Source organism: Manis pentadactyla, chromosome 4, assembly GCF_030020395.1.
Source record: "Manis pentadactyla isolate mManPen7 chromosome 4, mManPen7.hap1, whole genome shotgun sequence".
NCBI lineage: Eukaryota > Metazoa > Chordata > Mammalia > Pholidota > Manidae > Manis > Manis pentadactyla.
In genome coordinates, this window is record NC_080022.1 from 4,828,899 (window position 1) to 4,845,190 (window position 16,292).

A 16,292-nucleotide genomic window follows, 5' to 3' on the forward strand; every position below is an offset into this window, starting at 1 on the left:
GTTTAAAGATGTAATGACTGTCAGTTTTCCAAATTTGATGAAAATTGTAAACCCAGTGATCCAAGAAGCTCAACACACCACCAAGCAAGATAAATAGGAAGAAAACCCCAGAAAGTCACACCATAATAAAATTGCTTCAAATCAGTGATAAAAAGAAAATCCTAAAATCAACTAGACACGTGGAAGAAGGTACATTATGGGAGACAAAGAATTTCTGCAGATTTCTCATCAGAAACTGTGCAAGCCAGAGACAATGGAACAAAATTCCTTTAGTGCTAAAGGGGGAAAATTTTTCAGCCTAGAATTCTATATTCAGTGAAATTACACTTAAAAAAAGAAAGAGAAGTAAAGATGTTTTCCAATAGAAGACAGAAAGACACACGCACACACTTGTATTAGAGAATTCATTGCTTGGAGACTTGTGGTATATGAACTATTAAAGGAAGCCATGTGAAGAAGAATGACACTAGATGTAAGCTTGGAGCTGTGCAAAACAATGAAGAGTGCTGAAAATGATAAATGTGTAGGCAAATAAAGAAAAGAAAAAATGATAAATTGGACTTAACCAAAATTTAAAACTTTTTCTCTTTGAAATATACCTTTAAGAAAATGAAAAATAAGCCAGAGACTGGAAGAAAATATTCATAATGCATAAACCTGTTGAAGAACTCATCTCCAAAATACAAAAAAGAACTATTGCAATCCAAGAATAAAGAGATAAACAGCCCAGTTAAAAACTGGGCAAAAATTACAACAGACTTTACCAAAGAAGGTATGTAAGTGGTCAATAAATACATGAAAAAATGTTAGCTATCATTAGTCATTAGGGAAAAGCAAATTGAAAGTGCAATAAGATAACTACATACCCACTACAATGGCTAAAATTGAAGACTGACAGTGCCAAGCGTTATCAAAGACGTGGAGCAACTTTAATTAATATACATTCCTGATGGAAATATAAAATAGTGCAACCATCTTGGAAAATCAATTTAGCAGTTTCATATAAAGTTAAAACTGTACTTACTACATGACCAAGCAATTGCATGCATGGGCTTTTACCAAAGAGAAATAAAAACATATGTCCACAAAAAGACTTATAAATGAATGTGCATAAGAGTTTATTCATAACATCCCCAAACTAGAAACAACACAGATGATCATCAGCATTTGAATGGATGAACAAATTATTACATATTCATACAATGGAATAATACTCTGCAATAAAAAGGAATGGATTACTACTGATACACACAGCAACATGGGTCAATCTCAAAGACATTATCTTGAGTGAAAGAAGCCAGACACAAGAAGAGTAATACTGCATGATTTCATGCATGTAAAATTCCAGAACAGGCAAAACTAACCTGTAATGACGGAAAGCACATCATGGTCGCTTGAGGGCAATTGAAAAGCAGCAGGAAGGAAGTTTCTGTGGTGATGGAACTGTTTTCTGTCTTGATATGGTGATAGATACATAATACATCTCTTTGTTAACATTCATTGAACTGTACCCTTAAAATGAGTTACATTTTAATGTATGTAAATTATATCTCAGTAGAGCTGATTAAAAAGTTTTTAACCCAGTGATCTACTGTGTGCCAAGAATCAACGTATATCACCTGATGTAATAAATTGCTTTATCCCATACCTCAGCTGAGGAAATGTCAAGTGACTTGCCCCAAATCATGCAGCCAAGGGAGATGGAGTAACTTTATTCTGTTCTACAAGAAATGCTTTTTATCTCCCCAAATAGGCAGATTAGATCTTCTCACATATGCAAGTGTAGGTCACACATGGTTCCAGTGCCTTTGAAACCACTGTGTGGCTGGCATCTGGGAACTTGCCAGAGAGTCCTCACTAGGGTTGTTGGTTATTTCCCTCAGAAGGTGCCTCTGCTCCTTTAGGTGTCTTTTCTTTCTCCCTCATCTTTTTCATGTGTCTTCTAGGACAACACAGCAGTGAGGCTATAAGTGTCCTCAGGGCTGTGGACTATTCTCATACTAGTCAGGGTCCAGTCAAGACATAGAAACTATACTGGCTTTTTGAACAGAGGACATTCAATATAAAGCATTGTTAACCAGTAAAAGGTGGTTCACTACTAACAGGGATAAAAGAGAGTTCGAAGGGTTCTAGAAGCATCAGACTCTCTAGAAGAGCAGCTACTTCCTGTAGGCTGAGGATGAGTGGACAGTAAGTTAAGGACTAGAAGAGTTCCCACACCCCATAGGCTGAACTGTCCTCTTTATCAGGATCCCACTGGCTGCAGTTGGTTTGCAGAAGTGGCTCGTTATTTTTTGAGGACACTGGGAGGACCAGAGCTCCAGCCGGCAGGGGGAGTGTGCCCTGGGGGTGCAGCTGGAGCTCAGCTGCGTGGCCGCGGGCTCCTGCTCTCAGTAATAATGACGATGATGGTAACGCTGGTGGGGCACAGAACCCAGAAGGGAGACGTCTGCTTGTCACTGTCATCTTGCAGGGTTACTCACGGCCCTCTGTCGACAAATCTTAACATTCTGCCAAGTTGGCACGGGAGAAATTGTTTACAGGGCCTAGCTTCAGTGTTACAAAGCAGGATAAATAAGGGTGAAATTGGGGCTAGGAGATAATACGTTGACAACTGACATGTATTGAAATAGAAGTTGTAGCAAACTTGGGTCCACATTAAACAGCAAATGTTATTGTATTAAGGGGCAATAAATGCCCTGGTTAACACGCCTCTCTTCTAAAATCTATTGCTCCAAATGATCTCTTTCTGGATAACCTATATGGTTCATGGTCTTATAAGCCACTCAGTTTCCAAAGTCAGAGTGGGAACCCCAGAATCATGTGCCTACAAGTTCCAAGCAGGTATTGTGAGTGATGAGAGCCAGCCAGGTAGGGATGTGGCCATCTGAGAGCTCATGACCATCTGAAGGGGCAGCCGTGCCTCTGCTCCAGCCCATGATGCTCTGCAGGAATGTGGGCCCATAGTGGCCAGACCTTCTTATTTTTCAAGAGAAGCTGGAAACCCCCACCTCCCCATCTTTAGATGTTGGCAATTAAACCAAATGGGAACAAATACTGTGCCCCAAGAAGCACATCTCTGGGTAGATTCAGCCCCTGGGCTTCCTTAGCACTGGAGATGTCCTCACTGCCCCATGATCCCTCATTTTCTCCAGCCAATCGACTTGCAAGCCCCATTTATTTCACTTTGAAACAATCCAACTTTGGTCCGTATTCCTCATTCCTGCTGTTGTCTTTCAGGACCTCATCCTCTCACTCCTGGGCTGTAATCATTGTCCTCTTTCTGCCCTGATGCCGTCAGAGTGATGTTTCTAAAGCACAGCTCTTCTTGTTCTCCCTTCCACTTAAAAGCTTTCCATGACTCCCTGGCTCTTGGGGAAGGTACTCCATTCACCTGGCATTTTAATTACTCCGCAGTTGGGTGCATCCCTACCCTTTCCAGCTTGGGGTTCTGCTAGTTCTGGTGCTCTGCAGACACTAGCTACTTCTTATGACACAAAGCTGCCCAAACACATTTGCTGTTCCCACTTTCCTGGTTTTGCATATGCTGCTTCCTTTCCTTAACGCCTGTGTCAGCCTGGCAACCTCCTACTCATTCTTCAAGACCCAGTTTAAATGGTAGCAACTTGGTGAAAATGTCACTTCTCCTTTCAGCATGAACACATTACTTGTGCTGCCAATTGAGCACTCATTGTTTTGAGAGTTCTGAGTTTTGCAGTTGACACAACAGCCCTGGATCCTGCAGCCCTGTCTGTCTTCCTAGCTGTATTTCCCAGGACCATTGCTCATATGTCTATGTCATTAGGCCCCTGTATAGTGACTGGCGTGTAGTGGGTGCTCAATAATTCATTGAACGATTGAACCAACGAGTGGATAATGAAATGAATGGAGGAGTGGGTGAATTGCTCCTTCACTGAGTCTTTCTCTGAGTGTCTTTATGGTGGCTCATTGTTTCGGCTCTGATTGGCACTTTGATGGCCATGAGGATACTTTCCCACATCTAAATGACAAACCCCCTGACTGGGCCAGGCCTTATTTCAGAAGTCTTGGCTGTTAGGAATTTATCCTGTATTACTAATTACCATTTTGCAGAAAGTCCCCCAGACCCCCTTGGGCCCCTGAGATCTTAATTACCACCACCCTCATAAACTGTCAGAGAAGAGCCATGCAACCCCTTATATAAATTTAAAAATTATAAACCATTATTCAATATGCTAGTTGTTTATAACACAAGCTGGTCATTTTGAAGGTGTGACTTGAAGTATTGGTTTTGACATGTGGGTGGGGACCCAGAACAGTCTGTAGTGGGCGTTGGCTTGGCCAGCTGGGTGCTAGGGAAGAACATCTGTGGATGGGGCAGGAATGTCCAGAGAGGGGGGCACTGCACTGTTGGACCCAGGGTTGGAATACTTATCATGGAGGAGGTGGCCCACCGGCTTTATGCATGGGGTGCCCTGGAGACAGCAGGTGAGAGATGACACTGGGAGGGGGTACGGAATGGCTGTTTATTTATTTAAATTAAGGCCAATTATTTTCTGTAAAGTGAAGTGAGTGGTGGGTTCTGGGAAAATTTGCTTCCACTGCAAACATGTTGGTTAGAAGTCATTAATATGACATTCACACATGCCTAATAAAGTACATAACACAGAGATCTGGCACTGTCAAAATACCCAGAGGACATTAAGTATGAGTCTTAAAACCAAGAGTATTGGAAACAAGATATTTTTACTTCTCGTTTGGGAGTAATATAATCGCATTTTGTGGCTCTAGCAGATGCTGGGGCCAGCTGCTGGCAGAGGCCTGGCTTTTTTTCCCCCATCAACTTTGGTCCCTTACAGATAAAACCCTTGTGCAGAGCTCTCGTAAAAAAAAATTTTTTTTAATTATCCCTTGGTTGAAAGATCCATTTTTTTTTTCTGTGCAAAGTATCTGAGATTATGTAGACCACAGATATCTTTATGACCTGGGCTCAGGAGAATAAACAACAAAACATATCTCTATACAGTTTGTAGTTGTTTTTGTTTGTTTAATTTGTCCCAATAAGCACTGAACCCCCCTTGTGACTGACCGTTCTCTCTTCCTGTCATTGGACCAAGTCTTGAAGACCCAGGGACGGACTGTCTCAAGGAGAACCAATTGAAGACTAAGGAGGGGCTCCTGTCCTGTCTGAGGGGGCTCAGGGAAAATTGTTGAAGGGAAGCGGTTTCTCTGGGCTGGATGGTTCCATGGGGTGTCTGCAGTGGGTGGCTCTTGCTCACAGGGGACCAAAGTGATAGCGAGGGGGCGCTGGAAGGTGGAGGTGGATCTGGGCCCTTGGAGAATCCCGTGTGCTCTCCCAAACGGACGCAGCCTCCCAGGACACGGCTGCTCACCTCTCGGGTGGGCCACGGGCGTAGTGATCCCTGTGTCAAAGGAAGCGTTTGCCGAGGCAGCATCTTCACTCACACCTGTGGACACAGAGGGCATGGCTCCAGGAGGCATATTGTTCTCTGCAGGTCCCCCTGATGTCTGTACCTATAGCTGCCCGGTACGGTGGCTGCCCGGCTCTTGAAGGTGGCTGCTGGGAGCTGAGGTGGATCATAGGGGAAAACATACTGGAGTGTGAAAACTAAGTATGAAAAATAATGGGAAAAAGCTCATGACTATGTTTTTTAAAATGAGTGAAAGAATAATATTATGGATATATTGGGTTAGAATATAAAATATATTGACAAATAAAATATATTATTAAAATTAATTTCTTCTGTTTCTTTTTCTTTTTGCTTTTTGAAAAATGTAGCCTCTATCAATTTTAAAGTCATACCATTGGCTCACATTTGTGGCCCATGTTGTGTCTACTGGGCAGGGCTGCTCTGGTGCCGATGGACCGGCCAGGCACAGCCTTTGGGACATGGGGTGCTTGTGGGGCGTCTTCACATAGAAGCCTTGGAAGCCTAATAGCAACCGCACACCTTTCTCTGTCCGCCCCTGGAACCCCTATATCTGCAGCAAGTGGGTTTTCTCTTTGCATCCCTAGGGGAGAACTTGGCCCCTTCCATTCAGCCTCTGCCAATACAGAGACCATGCAGAGCTCTGCACGGATGTTGGAACTGGGATTCAGGCCCTCCCCAGACACTGCAAAACTAGGCAGGGAAAACCACTAGGCACATAAATGCCAGCAACAGAAAGCACTGTGTTCTAGGAGTCCAGGGGTGGCGCAGCCATTGCTAAGAAGGTTCCAGGAGCTGAAGTTCACTGTGTAGTGAGACAGTGGGTGAGACTCCCTCGAGGAAGTGGGCTGTGGACAGGGCCAGGCAGGTTCTGTGGCAGGACCAGTGCCAGCAGGCTGAGGAGGGAAGGGCCAGGAAGAGCCAGGTGCCACCGTGCATTCTCCCTTGCCAGCCCTGGGGCAGCCTGCAGGATGGCCCGGAGTCTCGCTGGCCCACAGGTGGCTCTCCACTGAAGTGGGCTTCACAGCCCTGCACCTGACCCCCCCCTGGGGCTGACAGGCCCAGCCCCACCTGGCAGATGGGCAGGAAGTGATCAGCATGCCTTTGGATGGGGCGATGCCCCACGACACGGCTCGTGATAAGGCGTGGGGCTGTGCTGCCCCTCGGTCCTGCCTCGTCTGCGCTCCTCCCTGGGGCTTGCTCAGGGCTCTGAGGAGGGGCTGCAGGATCCGGACCCGGTGCCAAGCAGATGCGAGGGCCCATGGGAATCTACCGCACAGACATCACACCTTGGCCGCAGTTCCTCTGTTTGAACATCCAAAGGACAAACTAAACATTTAAAATCTGCAAGCTGGACAGTCTTTGCTTTGGAGCCTGCAGTGAATTCCTTCATGTTGACAGCCGGGTCATTCTTTTCAGCTTCGCTTCAGTGTTAGCATCCAAGAGGAGAGATTCAAAGGGAGCGGGGAGCCGGTGGCGGGGGCCTGCAGGCCTGCAGGCGTGGCCCTTCGCAGAAGGGCAACAATGCAGGCCAGGGGGGCTGGTGCGCTCTCCACCCCGGTGCCACACCTAGCCGGCTGTCCCCTCCCCTTGTCGTTCCTTTTTGTGTGGTTCGTACTCATACAGTTTACCTCTGGTGGTACTTAGTATATCCACAATGTGTGTAACCCGCACCTGTATCTAGTTCCAGACATTTTTGTCCCCAAAAAGGCAACCCTCTACCCGTTAACAGTCACCCCGCCCTCCCCTCTTCCTCCAGCCCTTGGCACTCACCAGCCTGCTATCTCTGGATTTGCCTGGTCTGGATACTTCATATCAATGGAATCACATGCTACATGGCCTTTGGTGACTGGCTTCTTTCACTCAGCATGTTTTCAAGGTTCGTCCATATTGGGGTGTGTATCAGAACATGCTTTTTTATGGCTGAATACCCTCCCACTGTGCACATATGACATTTTGTTTATTCACCTAAATTGAATGACCCTTGGGGTGTTTCCACTTTTGGTGAGTGAATAATGCTGCAGTGAATATCTATGTGTACTGTTTTGCTTGGGTCTCTGTTTTCACTTCTTTGGGGTACACTGTCTAATTTTGAGCATTCTATGAATTCCCTGAGCCAGACTTGAGTTTGAGGGGTAGAAGGGAAAGATCAGGCATGCTCTGGGAGGCGGGAACCCTGGGTCCCGGCTTGGCTCAGGCACAAGCATGCTGACCTTGGGCAAGTCCCTTCTCTTCTCGGTGCCTCAGTTTCCTGCTCTGGAACTTCTTCGGTAAACTGAGGGCCTTCTTCGGAGCCCTAAGTCAGTGGAGCTCTGGGGAAGAGCAGGAAGCCAGACAGTTGACTGAAGATCTTGTTTTTCAACCTCTTCTCTTCAGCTAGAACATCTTACTTTTCTGACTGTTTTTGTTTGTGTTGTAAGAACTTTTAAACAAATGGTTCCTGGAGATAAGGAGTTTTTCCTGTCTCTGAATCAGATGATCCTGTGAATCATAGGAGGGTTTTTGGGTGGAAGTGAGCTTGATCCTGCTGGAAAGAGAGAACGCCACTGACGGGTGCTCAGTCTGGCTCCCCCTGGTCCCTGAAGGCAGGCGGGGTGGTGAGGGGACCTGGCCCAGTGGGGGGCAGGAGGCTGTTAACCTGCCCTGGGGGAAGCACGGCTCTCCATCTGCAGGGTTTCTTCCTTTTCTCTATTTGAGCACATTGTAGCTGTTCTCTGACAAATTCAGAGCAGTGGTGGTGAGCGTGGGCTCTGGTGCTACAGAGACTAGCTATGTGACCCAAGTGCTCTGTGCCTCAGTTTCCCCACCTGTAAAATGGGCACAGTGCCCCCTGTAAAGTCCTAAGCAGTACCTTGCTTTAGACATCACTCCACTAGTGTTAGCCATGGTGGTGGTAATGATGCCACAGATGAAGTCACTCTTCCCCCAAAAACCACCCCAGCTGACTCTTCTCACTCTGGATTTTGATGGTTCTTACTTTTCTCTCAGTATTTGGCATCTGCTATTCTGTGTGGCTCTTTGGCATGTGCATATCCATTTCCCCCCAAAATTCCTAAGCTTTACGAAGATAGGTCTGGCCCATGGCCTGTCCATCTGATGACCAGGTGGACCAAGGCCTGGATAAGGGGAGTGGGTTGGGCAGGCTGGGCAGACAGCTGACCCAGTAGTGCCATCCAGATGGGAGCCAGGCACCATATGGTCACGTTCCCTGGGGGCAGAATCCAGCTCTGGGGCATGGCCAACAGGAGTACAGCTTGGGTTTCAGCATTTGGTTTCCTTGCCCAGAAAGGCTGCTCTGAAGTGGGCTGTGTGCTCCACCCGGGGCTCTGTGTGGGAGGTGTCTTGTTACTCTGGGGGGGTGGAGGGGGCAGGTGCCAGTGCTCAAAGGCAGTTCACACTCAGTGTGACTTCCCAAGGTCTCTGCCTGCTTGCACAGCAGCTCAGGCACCTGAGATGACCCTCTGGGTCTGGCTGCAGAGTTGACTGGATGGTTGACTCTGTTTCAGTGCCTATGTGGTAAAGTCATGTTGACTCATTTCCGTTCCTTATTTGACCATGAACTCTTCAAGGGCAGGCTTCAAAGTGGTCTTGTTCACTGACCTGTTCAGAGACGCAAAGGGCAGGCGTATAGTGCTCAGTAAATATTTGTAGAGTAAATATGGAGTGCAATGAATGCTCTATGGAGGTTTCTCCCTTTGAAGGAGGGTAGCAGCAGGGGGACCTGTCCAGCTGGGGTAAGTGTTGGCTGATGGATGTCCGTGAATGTCTTCTTCGGGTATCTGGGTCTTTGGAACCCTGTGATAAATCTCGAGTGGCTGGGATGATTGTGACGCCATCCTTCTGGGCCAGCAGGGGTCACGTAGCTCTCAGCATGATCCTGGGCAAGGGCGTAGATCTGAGGGGTTCCAGTTGGCACAGACGGTGCATCTGGATGGTAAGTCTCCTGAAATGCAGGTCGATGGGCTGCTGCAAATGATAAATGCCTTGTTTTATCCACTTAGGGACTCTGTCCACTGTCTGCTCTGTGTTTCGTGAAACCAGATGGGCACCAACAGATGAATGGAAGAGTTGACCCCAGTGGACGCTGAGCAGTCATTGCAGTGTTACCATCCACTGTGGGCAGAGGGGTGTGGAGGTGGGTGGAGGGTGGGGTTGGATGAAGGTGAGTCCAGCAGTGCTGGCAGCTTCTGAGCTGGGCCATTTTGGTACCTGCTGCCTCATCAGGGGCTTCTAGACAGGTGGCTCACGCCGTGTAGACCTTATAACAGTAGCCACGGTGGCTGGGCAGCGCTCTGTGCTAGTTACTGGGTTAAGAACTGTTGCTGTTGTGACTGCCCCGTGACATGGTATTGTCTCAGCTCCAGAGGAACCTAGGTCTAGACAGGCTAAGACATGCTCAAGATCAGACAGCTAATACGTGGCAGAGCTGCCACCCAAAGCCAGGTCTGCTTGCTTCTGAAGCGTGGGCATTAACCACGCTACCGTGTTGCTTTCCGCAGCGGCTTAGAGTTGATGGAATTGCTGGTAAAGGTCATCCAGGAACTGATGGATTTTGCTGCTGTTGTTTTTGCTTCAACTACCTTCAGTAATAAACATGCAAACATGCAACACACTCCGAACACGTGCACACAGACACACATACTCACTTACCTACATGCAGTTATTTGTACGATGCCTGCTCTTCCTCCCTCCACCCATCTACCCACCCACCCATCCATCTGTTTTACAAACATTTATCAGGACACTGTTAGGTCCTGGGGATACATCAGTGATGACATATTTCTTGCCTTGAGAAGCTTGTGATGTAGTGGGGGGTTGCCATCCAAATAAACGAGCAATTAGGAGGCAGAGTGATCAATCACATGCACTGGAGCAAGGTGTAGGGTGCCACGGGAGCACGTAGGATGGGCAGCCAACCCAGCCGTGAGCAGTCAGGAGGGCCAGCCACAGGAGGTGTCACCTGCCTATGGAACCTGAGGGAAGCGTGTTCTAAGGAGAGCAGATGGGACACGAGAAGGTTCAGGGAGGAGAGAGCCATGTGCTGGCTGGTCAGCTTCTGCAGCTCCAGGCAGTGACAGGATCGTATGCACAAGGCAGCTGTTTGCCACAGCTTCTGCTCTCAGATTCTCGGTGAAAGGTCCAGGCTCCTGGAGTGAGGTGGCCTGGACTCTGGGGTACCGGAGACCTTGTGGGGTGGCTGGTTTCCACGATTAGATGAGACTCTGCTCCCCACCCGGGCCTGTGGTCTGCATACCTGGCGGCATGAGTGGTGTTTTCTACTTTCATCTGCTCTGCTTGCCTGGTTTGGGCGATAGTCTCTTTTCTCTCTTCAAGGCCAGGTTAGTGTCTCTGGTCACAGGTGTGAGCTCCATTATGTCCAAGCCCAGAGGAGGCCTCCTGCAGCAGAAGCCACAAACCTCTGCGCAGAGGAGCTGCTCCATTGCACGGAGCCTGCTGGGACCCTGGCTGCAGACAAAGTTGAGGCGGAGGCCTTTTCTGCACATTTTTCTGATAGTCAAGGGCGACAGCTCTGAGTTGTATCATCACCAAGATCAGGGGAAATGTGTACTAGTCCAGCCTTAATTTAACTTACAATCCCTGCCAATTTCATGTTAGCAGATCCGTTTGGAGCTGGAAGTAATGGGCCATATCATGCCCCAGAGCTGGAGCAATGACTTATGTCGATGTCACCCACTGGCTTTTTATGGAAATTATTAATAAATCAGTAATTCTATCTGCATTGAATGTTGTTGTGTCTATAAATATTTAATTTACCTTTAGGTGCCCACTTTTTCTCCCTCTTTGCCTTAAACTCTGCTGACATTGCTCTTCTTTCTCAAGTGCCGCTCTGTAGATTAAGTTATCAGAAGCGGGGAAAGGTTAACTTCTCTCTCTCTTTCTGGAATATGGCTTTATCTTTTTCTTTTCTTTTTAATCTTTGTGTGTTTGACTCAGAGGGTGGGGATCAAGCTGAGAGAATGCAGCGTCTCTTGTGACATTGATGAAAGATTTGTCCAGCTTCAGAAGACAGACCAAACTTTCTAGTTATGCCCTTGCATGAGTGGAGACCTGTTGTGGGCATGTGCTTGTCCCTCCTTCAAATTAGTGACATTTAGAGTCTGAAATGGTGTCTGATGTTTTCCTCCCACAGAGAAATGTCTTTGTCCTTACCACGGACTCATCTTTTGAAACCCAGTGCTTTGATTATTATTGTGGCTGGTTGAATGGAAGGGGCCTTAAAAAAAAAAAGAATCAAAATAGAAACACAGTCCAAGGAGAGTGTTTTTCCAGCAGAGATGGGCTCGCAAAGGAGGACAGCAGCTGGGAAGCAACAAAAATGTGCTTACCTCTCAGGAGCCAACGTGAGCTAATTGTTGTTATTATCTTTTTATTCTTCTGTTTCAGGAAATTGCAGCTTATTTAATAACATTTGAGAAACACGAAGAATGGCTAACCACATCCCCTAAGACAAGGTAATGTCCCAGATCTTGCAGTTTTTCAAATATGTACAGTGAATGGATGGATTGTCATTGATTACCTGATTTGGCCAGTCAATTCACGGGCAAGTTGAAAATGCCATGTTGCGTGTGATAGCTTGTGACATTGAGGTCTCATTTACTGACTGAGGCCGCGGCAGTGAATGCAGTCAGGTGGCTTAAAAACAGCGCACTTGGAACTTTGAAACTGGTAGCTTAACACTGGATCCTGCAGACGGGGCTTTGAAAGCCTTGGCAGGCAGGGACGTCAGGGGAAGTTTATTTTGGGAAAGTGCCCACCTGCCACCAGTGTTCTTTAGAAACTTACTTCCTAAAAGGGAAACTACAGTTGACTGTCCACTTTCATCTCAACGTGCTATACAAACTGAAAGTCAAGTTATTCTTGGTGGTGGGAAGACGATCTCCTGAGTCAGAAGCCACAGCTGCTTGCGGGTTATTATGCAGTAAATGTCCTTGAACCTGCCGACTGCCACAAACACTGAACTTCTCTCACCACTTGGGAATAGAGGGAATTGGCGAAGGTTCAGCCGACTTGGGTTCTGCCTGTGCAAATGATATTATTTTGTGTGGAGTGGTGAAGTGGGACTTAAGGCTTATTTTAAAGGCAGGCTCTTCTTTCCTCCCAGCTCTCAGTTTTTATTTTTGGTGTGTTACATCTTAGAGCTTCAGAAACATGTGGCTGTGATCTTCCAATTGCCGCCCCTTTTCTATTAGTGGTGACAGGCAGGTGTTTCTTAGCTTAAGCAGTGTTCACTGGAGTGTGGCTTACAGGGTGACTGGGCCTTGGGTCTGAGTAAGAGGTGGAATGCCCAGTCTGTTTCACTTTGGGCAGAAGCTCCAAATTCTCCAGGTTCATTAACTGGGACTGTGGAAAGAGCCGTGACCTGTTCAACCTTTCTGAGCCAGGGAGGAAGGAGGGTTCTATCCCTCAGAATATTTACTCATTCTAGAAGTTACTTTAAAATATTACTTCATTAAGCTTAGGATTTTACTGGTTAGTGTCCTTTCACTGAGGGCACAAAATTTCCATTTTGGAGGAGGTCCAAGGATCTGAGGAGAGGGAGGGCAGTTCCTGAGGTCGACATCCCCCAGGTGGGGCCAGAGGCCGGCTCTGAGGTTTTGCCTTTCAGTCTGAATCCCTCTGCAGGAGGTCCTCAATTCCTCAGTCTTCTGGGGCTGTGATTTCCTTTGCTACAAAATCAAATGGTTTGTATCAGTCAGCTTTTGCCGTGATAATGCTATGTGAGAAATGATCTCCAAACTTAGTTTACTTTTAACAACAGACTTTTATTTCCTGCTCGCAGGTCTGTGGATTGGCTGTGGCTTTGAGTTGGGTGCAGGACTGCTCCGTGTATCTTTTTCTTGTAGGGCCCAGGCTGAGGAAGCCCCCACTGTCTGGGACATCTGGTTCTCATGGAAAATAGCAGAGATGCAAAAGCCCAAAGCAGTCCATGTAGGCAGAGAAAACCCCTGCTGAATATGACATCATAGGTCACACCTGCTCACAAATCCCTTAGCTAAAAAAATTCCTGTGGCCAAGCCCAATACGAATGGGGCCGGAAGGATATTTTTCCATAGCTTGTGGGCAGGGGTGGAGTGGAGATCGAATGCTCACCATTTGGTGAGCACAGCCATATCCCCAATCATGCAGAGCCTGGTACTTTCATTCTCCTTTCTTTTGGGGGCATCTTCTCCCAAGGTGGTCATTCCCAAACTTGAGTGGGCGTCAAAATCAGCTGGAGGGCTTGTTAAACTACCCTGCTAGACCCCACCCATAGAGTTTCTGACTCCGTAGTCCTGGTGTGGGGCCTGACAAGTTCCCAGGTGATGGGATGAAGCTGGTCTGAGACTTGGAGAACCGCTGCCCTAGTTTCTTTGTGGAGAGGACGTCTGTCTGATTTCTGCTTCTGCACTATGAGTGTTTTCATCTCAAGCAGCCGCCAGGCTCTCTACATGCCCTTCACTCCTGGATGAAACACTCCTTGAATCCAAGTGGGAGGAAAGAGCTCCTCTTAACCGGAGAGTGAGATTCTCTGGAATACATCCCAGGCCATATACCTGATTCTGGATGAGCAGACACGTGCTGTGCATCAGCTGCCCTTTGACTGCAGAACAGTAGAATTTTCAAGGGGGGAGTTTGGCCTCGTGTTTCTGCTTTCAGAGTCTGGGTTTCAGGTGAGGAGTGAATGTCACTCATGGTCATGCCTGACTCACTTGACTTTTTGGAGTATAAATAGAGCCAAGAGACTTCCCATCCCATGCACAAGGGTGCGCATGGCAGAAGAGAAGGAATGTGGGTTTCAGATACTGATAAATATGGGTTTGAGCCCTGGCTTTGTCACTCGATAGTTTTGTGACTTTTAGAAAGTCATTTCAGCCCCTTTAAAAGCTCCACTTTTCCTTCGTGTATGAAATGGACTTGATGTTGATCCTGTCCTCATTGGGTCATTAAGAGGATCCAATGAGATACTTGGGACCTTGCCTGGCGTGCTGTGAGGGTCTGTGTCTGTGCACGGGGACTTCACTGTTCTTGTCTGTGAGGGGCTGTCCCCGGGCTGCTGGAGGCTGACTTCAGGAGCCACCTGCCCAAATTTCCTCAGGCTTTGGAAGGATGAATTTCTTTCCTAAAGGCAGAGGGTGAAGACAATGTTTCCTATTAGTATTATAATACCCACCTTGTGTTTACACTTGAAAGCTTCTTGTCCCAAGAGGAGGAAGAGTTGCTGTGGCTGTTCAAGAACCTTCCTAAATTAGTTGTTGAGTTGAGTTTGGGTCCCCCCTCCCGTCTCTAGTATTGAAATTAATTGGTGCAGTTAACTGCTGAGTTCATACAAACCAGCCTCCTGGTATTAAGGAATTAATGACACCAATACTCTGCTGAATGAGAAGGCAATACAACTTCTGTTTGCCGCCATCACCACTGCTAATTTCATTTTAGAAAATTAATAAAAATGAATTGCACCACTGACATTTATAGTTTCCTAATAAAATGATACATTGTTTGTGTGGAGGAATCCCTATTAAATTAATTGTTGTAATCAGTTCACATATAGATGTTGGTATAGGAGCTGCAGAGGGACCCACGCCTTGTCTCCCTGGCTTGCTGGTGGCTGGGGGTTATAAATATAGCTCTTGCTAAGAGACTGCCCTGATTACAGAGAAGGGCCCCGGAGCCCCGCTCACCTGTTTAATAATGAGGTGTGCTACACGGCGGCTCCCAGGGCCGGGGGCCTCTCAGGTGGCAACCGCACCACGACAGGACTGTTGAATGTTTAAACAGCCCATGTTGTATTATCAGCAACTGGGACCTTCTGGAAACGGCAGTTTGAAAATCACCCTCTGGATGTCTTTATTTGGCACTTGCTGTGTGGTCAGCACTATAATACCATTTGGAGCCCTTAGGGAGCTGCACACTCCCCACCCCACCAGGTGAATTTTGAATCTTGGAAGTAAGGGCGTCTTCCCTCTGCCTAGAATGTTCTTTCAGCTCCTTCTCCGGGCTTTGATTCGGGTGTCACATTCTCTGTGAGGTCTTCCCTGAACGCACGATCAAAAGCCACAGCCTCCCGCTCAGCCAGACTCCCTTTCCTCTCCCCTTGTTCTGAGTTTCTCTAGAGAGTTCATCATGCTCTGACCCGTGACATGTTTCCCCATTTATTTGTCTAATTCATTTATTCATCATCTGACCTCCTTTCCCCCACAGTGAGAGTGCCATGAGGACAGGGCTCTGTAGCCCGGCATGCTCGTGGTGCCGGACACCCAGGGCCTAGAACGGTGCTGGACGCCTGGTAGAATCTCAGTAAATATTTGTGAAATGGACCCGACTGAGGTAGGAACCATGAGCCCGGGGTTTGCTCTGTTTTATTTTTGTCTTATTTATCTCCCCTTAGGATCTGCTAACTGACCCAGTGCTGTGCTCTGGGGCACTTCTGTGAGTCCCGTGCTGTGCTTTTAAACCCTTTCAACAACCCCGCCAGGCAGCAAGATGCAGAGAGGGTATAGGATCTGTCCAAGATTGCACAGCAAGTGGTGGAACTGGAATATGAATCCAGGATCACCTTACTGCAAAGCCCACAATCTCAGCTTTTATGCTATACGTCACCTGCACATAGCGGGTATGGGGATTTGAAGGTGGCCCAATAAATAGTTCCTCCACTCCTTTCCACCTCCCATCTCCCTGACTTCGAACCACTGAGGAGAGCCGGGCACCAGCCAGGCCTCCTTTGCCGGTGAGCATGGCTCAGGTGCGTGGGCCATGTGGCTGCCTTGCCGTCCGTCTGAGATGGACTTAGCCCCCCAGTAGCGGGCGGTGCAGGAGAACTACTGCATACTCCCCCGCAGGGCAGAGAGCAGAGCGCAGCACAGG

The 16,292-nt window shown here is 47.5% G+C and overlaps 1 protein-coding gene across 11 annotated transcripts in view; it reads left to right on the forward strand.

Moving 5' to 3' along the window:
* The window catches only part of CAMTA1 (calmodulin binding transcription activator 1), an 833,565-nt gene that overhangs the window by 249,286 nt on the left and 567,987 nt on the right, over positions 1–16,292 (forward strand). For 10 of the 11 annotated variants that reach the window (XM_057499667.1, XM_036925330.2, XM_036925331.2 and 7 more), the window contains one exon: positions 11,835–11,902. In XM_057499667.1, coding sequence (XP_057355650.1) covers positions 11,835–11,902 — 68 coding nt within the window. Of the gene's footprint in view, positions 1–11,834; positions 11,903–15,629; positions 15,712–16,292 lie in introns of those variants that run through there. The other variant, XM_057499669.1, reaches the window with a different exon arrangement.